The sequence below is a fragment of the Dermacentor silvarum genome, chromosome 3 (genome assembly GCF_013339745.2).
Source record: "Dermacentor silvarum isolate Dsil-2018 chromosome 3, BIME_Dsil_1.4, whole genome shotgun sequence".
NCBI classification, from domain to species: domain Eukaryota; kingdom Metazoa; phylum Arthropoda; class Arachnida; order Ixodida; family Ixodidae; genus Dermacentor; species Dermacentor silvarum.
In genome coordinates, this window is record NC_051156.1 from 210,506,149 (window position 1) to 210,511,114 (window position 4,966).

At 51.2% G+C, this 4,966-nt stretch overlaps 1 protein-coding gene across 1 annotated transcript; it reads left to right on the forward strand.

Annotated features, from left to right (window-relative positions):
- The first annotated feature begins 1,751 nt into the window (after positions 1-1,751).
- On the forward strand, positions 1,752-3,825 carry LOC119445185 (high-affinity choline transporter 1-like). The gene is made up of 4 exons (XM_037709508.2): positions 1,752-1,998; positions 2,799-2,906; positions 3,472-3,627; positions 3,773-3,825. Exons 1-4 carry the CDS (start codon positions 1,752-1,754, stop codon positions 3,823-3,825), a joined length of 564 nt encoding a protein of 187 aa, XP_037565436.1.
- The last annotated feature ends 1,141 nt before the right edge of the window (positions 3,826-4,966 follow it).

The following is a 4,966-nucleotide window of genomic DNA, read 5'->3' on the forward strand; positions in this document are numbered from 1 at the left end:
GGCTGTAAGAGATTTATTATGAGAGAAAAGCTGTGAGGTCGGCCTGAACTGCTAGGCTCTAGTCTGCTACTTAGCGACGCGGAAGGGGAACACAAGGAGAGGGAGAAAGTGAAAATTATGACATGGAGAAAAAAGGCATGAATAAAAAAGAAAAGCAAAAATTATGGCATGGAACAATCCTCGATGATTATCTAAGTCAATGCAAAACATTTCTCTCCTGCTCACGCCCTTCCGGGGAAACGCTCACTCGAGGACCGCCCTACGCGTGGGCCGCGACACCCTGACAACGTACGATCGGAACCAGAGGTGATCGCAGACGCTACACGCCGCACCAAATTCGTCTTCCACAAAGTGCTTTTGAAAGTACGCGTCGGCGTCCCGCAAGTGGCGGTCCTCCAACCGGTGCCGCTTGGCGTGGAGGCCTATTCGGCGGCCGTTCGCTTACAGTAGCGCTGTTCTTCTGCCGCGCGCCGCGTCTCTTGTTCGCGCTCCACGGCCGAGCGTATATCGTCAGCCCATCGCTTCACCCACTGCCTCGCCACTTGGGTACGCACCGCATACTTCTGTACTCTCTGCGGAACCTTTGCACTCTCCCGCTTGATAATTTCGAGGGGGCTCTTTGGAAGTAGAGGCCTACGCGCAACATAGCGCAGCTAGCGCAACCGAACCACGTCTATTTGTGACGCGCACGCACGTGCCGACGAGTGGAGCAAGGAGAGGAGACGCCACGCCAGTTGCGGTGTGCGAGCCATGGAGGTAAGAAACATGGTGCGTGCGGACGCGTGGAGCAAGGAGGGGCCTAGCCAATAGCAGCCAGCGAGCGAGCGTATGCGGGTGCACAGACATCAGCGACGAACTCTGTGACCTGGACGGCCTCGCGTTTGACCATGACTCCGACTAGGCAAAGAAATTACTTAAAAGAATTAACCGAAACACTTATTACATATCACTGTACTTGTTGCTGACATCTTTCCTGTCCTTGTACTTCACTTTGGGTCGAACCTCCACGCAGCGTTACACTCTGATCACAGTCGCATAACCATGAGAAATGCGTTTCTTGGTGTTGTTGTTGCGTTTCTTGTTCAGTTTCCCACACTGAATGTCTTCTTCTTTTTCTTCATTTGTGCACGAAAGGACGTTGCTCGCACGAATTTTCGATCGTTGACCGCAATCGATACCGCACAAAACAGTGCAATACTTAAAGCGCATAATAATGCGGCAGCTATCACGTCACTACTTCGCATTATGGGCAGTATTTGCAGACTAGTTAACTGTAGTAAACTGGGCCCCATTCTGGGTAACCGGCCAACCATTTCCCTTTCTCTACACTATATATCTATCTCGCTCACTGCGGAGGTAGCCGTCAGGCAAGAAACTGGCTAGGCTCTTCAGATAGTCGGCGACTTTGCGGCTTAGGCTTTAGCACAAGCATTTGAACTTTCCGCGAATGATAATGATTAAGTGGCTGATTAGTACGGGCCTTTATTGGGTTCGCTCTCAGCTGACGCTATTCTTCATGTATGCCTACTCAAAAGTTTACGTAATAGCTTACGTATCGTTCTCTTTTCCCTTTTTCTTCTCTTCCTCTTTAAGTACCTTTAGAACTTATAAAGCAGCGAATGCATGGTAAGTAAACAAGCAAAAGCAAATAAGTGACTAAACACGTTCATGCCAATCGACATCAGGCTGCGCGACGTGTCAGCGCGTGAACGCGGGTGCACGCGCGCTTGCCGCGAATCTGAGAAGAAGCCATGTCTCTGAACTGGGCGGCCGCGTTCGTCGCGATCCTCTACTACCTGACGGTCATCTTCGTGGGCGTCTGGGCCGGTCGCAAGGTGCACATCCACGACTCGTCAGAGCGACGCCGTCGCAGCAGCGCCAAGCAGGGCACGCCAACGTCGCCACAGCTCAGCATTAGCGCGGGTGACCAATACGTGAGGAACCTGCTCGTCGCCAACAGGAGCCTGCCGCTGGTCCTTAGCTGCGGATCCATGACCGGTAAGGACATAATGGCAGCGCCGCGGTCGAACGCAAAGCAGGAGACACGCGGTGCGACGCGGCACTAGACATTATATCCGTGCGTCGCCCACACTGCTGGAACCTGCAGGAACCTGGTGGAACCTGTTAGAAACTTGTTGAATGTGGTTGGTGGTATATACGACAGGTCGTACGTCGGATCGCACGCTGGATCGTACCGTGTGCATGCTGCTGAGCGTACCAGAACACCTGTTACTGAACGCAATAAAAGAGTTACTACATTCTCTTGAGTATGCTTCGTAGACAGCGTAGCCAGCTGGTCTGTGAACTTGATAATTGCCCTGTCTTTCCCTTTGTTCCTCTCCTCCTCCGGCACAGAAGATCCCCCAAAGATCGAGCGTACATGGGACGTATGACTTGCCCTTATAGCAACAAACAAGGACGCTTTTGCGGCCTCTCGCGATGGTTACGTGCAACGAAACGGTGCATCAGGCAGGTATTAGAGAACTTTGTTCCGGCCAAAGTTAATCGAAGCGCTGGCTTTATGCATAAGAAAAAAGATAACTGGCACATCTGTTGTTTCATTCACGCACCATGTCGTCAGTTTGTGGTACAGTTTATCTGGTGCCACGAACTGAGATGCGGAATAATAGCGAAGCGTCCTTCAGTGCGCAGCGCAGGACAGTGCCTTGTTCTGTACACGGTCGTCCTTTCCTCGCCTTCTACGCTACGTGCTTAAACGTACACTCTAAATATGTCGCACTGCACGGTGATTGTTTTCGAATACATTTATATGGCTCTCGCCTGAAATGAATTTGCAGCCACGTGGGTTGGAGGCGGCTACCTGAACGCAACTGCCGAGGCGGTCTTCCAGCACGGCCTGCTGCACACGTACGCTCCGTTCGGCTACACCCTTAGCCTGCTGCTGGGTGAGTTAGCTCTGCCACAGCTGAACGCACTTCGAAGGAATTGGTTGTTTTAAGTATACTGGGGAGTAGTTTCAGTAGCAACAAACTACTAGAGTTTGACCGTGTAGATAGATGACTGGCTGGATGTTGTCAGCAACCACTTCATGCAGCGCGGGGTAATGGTGTGTGCCACCGAACTCTCTTTTGCCCTTCTGCTTTGCATCACCTTTGTTCTTGAGATCGCTGCTGGACGCAGCGTGGTGGCTCAGTGGCTAAGGCACCGTGTTTTTGAGCACGAGGTCGCGGGTGCAATTCCCGGCTTCGGCGGCCGCATTTCGATGGGAGTGAAATGCAATAATGCTCGTGTACCGTGCATTTTTAGGTGCAAATAATTTGGGTGCACGCTAAACAACCTCTGGTGGGCAAAATTGATCCGTAACCCTCCGCTACGGTGTCCATCATAACGTACTGCGCTGTTTCGGGACGATGAACCTCTGCAATTTAATTTAAGCATCGTTGCACTGCGCGCGCGTTGTGTGTGTTGCGTGGCTGTTCTAAACATGTTCGCGCCGTCTTATTGTCGCAGGCGGCCTCTTCTTCGCCGGTAGAATGCGGCTGAGCGACGCGATGACCATGCTGGACCCGTTCCAGAAGCACTACGGCCGCTGGATGGGACTGCTGCTGGCTCTGCCGGCCGTCGGCAGTGAAGTCCTCTGGTCGGGAGCCATTCTGTCCGCTCTCGGTATGACGATCATGGCGTGGCGGGAGGAGCGTATCTGTCATAAGACTTCGGACCGCTCAAACAATATTCACAAGAAAACGACAGCGTACAATAAGGCACCAACCAAACACCTAAAGATAAACGTCAAGTTTAACTCTATTCGCAGAAAACCGAAAGAGAGAAAGGCCTAAAAGTGACACCTTTGTGAAGTTTCCGTAGCAGTTCCTCGTGACGTCATGAGTTTTGACAATGTTTCCTTATAGCTAGTTAATTTAATATCAATAAGGAATGACTACATAGCACACTGAATGGGAGCGAGAATTCAATTGCGAAACTTTTGGGAACTTTTCCTGCGTAAGGAACGATCCATGCACGAGGAAATACCACAGTCTGGGACGTCACACTCACGCTTCCACTAAAATACTGTAGCGAAGTGACGCAGCAGTTAGTTGTTGGACGCATCAGCTCACCAGGGAGACGACGATGAAGGGGGATGAGCTCTGGCAGCGGCAGGTGCAGATCGGCAGGTACGACGACAAGAAGTAACGTTTGAAGAAACTAGATTTATTTAACTTGGCATTAACTTAGTTCATAAAAACTGTACACACATATTATACATGAAACGATGTCATACCGATCGTCGACGGCCTGCCTGACCGGCCTGGTCTCCCGTGGTGAAGTGGCGCCGTGGGCTGCTGTGTCCTTGCTCACTCCAAAATGACCCAAAACCCCTTCCTTAAATGTGGTTCCACAGCATCCACGGGGCCCGCGGACCCGTGGGAGACGCAAGCCTCTATTCGTCAATCAGGCAAGCCGTCGTGCTCCAATAGGGGACAGAGTTTTGGGGACCACGCAGACATGGTCGCAACAATAGACCGTGAACTGGCATGACCTTTCCCCCCCAGTACAGCCGCGCGCGGAGCGACCGCGCTTTACACGTGCACAAACCCGTTTCGGTATTCCTCAAGGTCGGGCGCGGCATACGTTCTTCGCGACACCTTCCCCCTACGAAAAAGAGTGTCCCACTCGTTTCTACAGAGCACTTCGAACTTGAAAAGAAATTATGGCTCTAGAAATTAAACACATACATGAGGGGTTGTAAGAAATAATGGAAAAAATAAAAACAAAAATGAACAAGCGCGTTTTAACAAAAAATGTAAAAAACCGCGAGCGATCGCGACACACAAAAATTAACACTAAAGTTCTATTCACTGGTGCTGTAATATACATCAGTATCTGTGTCGTAAGCAGCGATGGTTGTAGGTTCGGCCTCGTTGAGAAATGTCCTCCAGTCGGAGTAAAGTTCAGTCCCAGCGTCCGAGCTTTCGACTACGGGCACCTTGTCGTTGGTCTCTGTCTC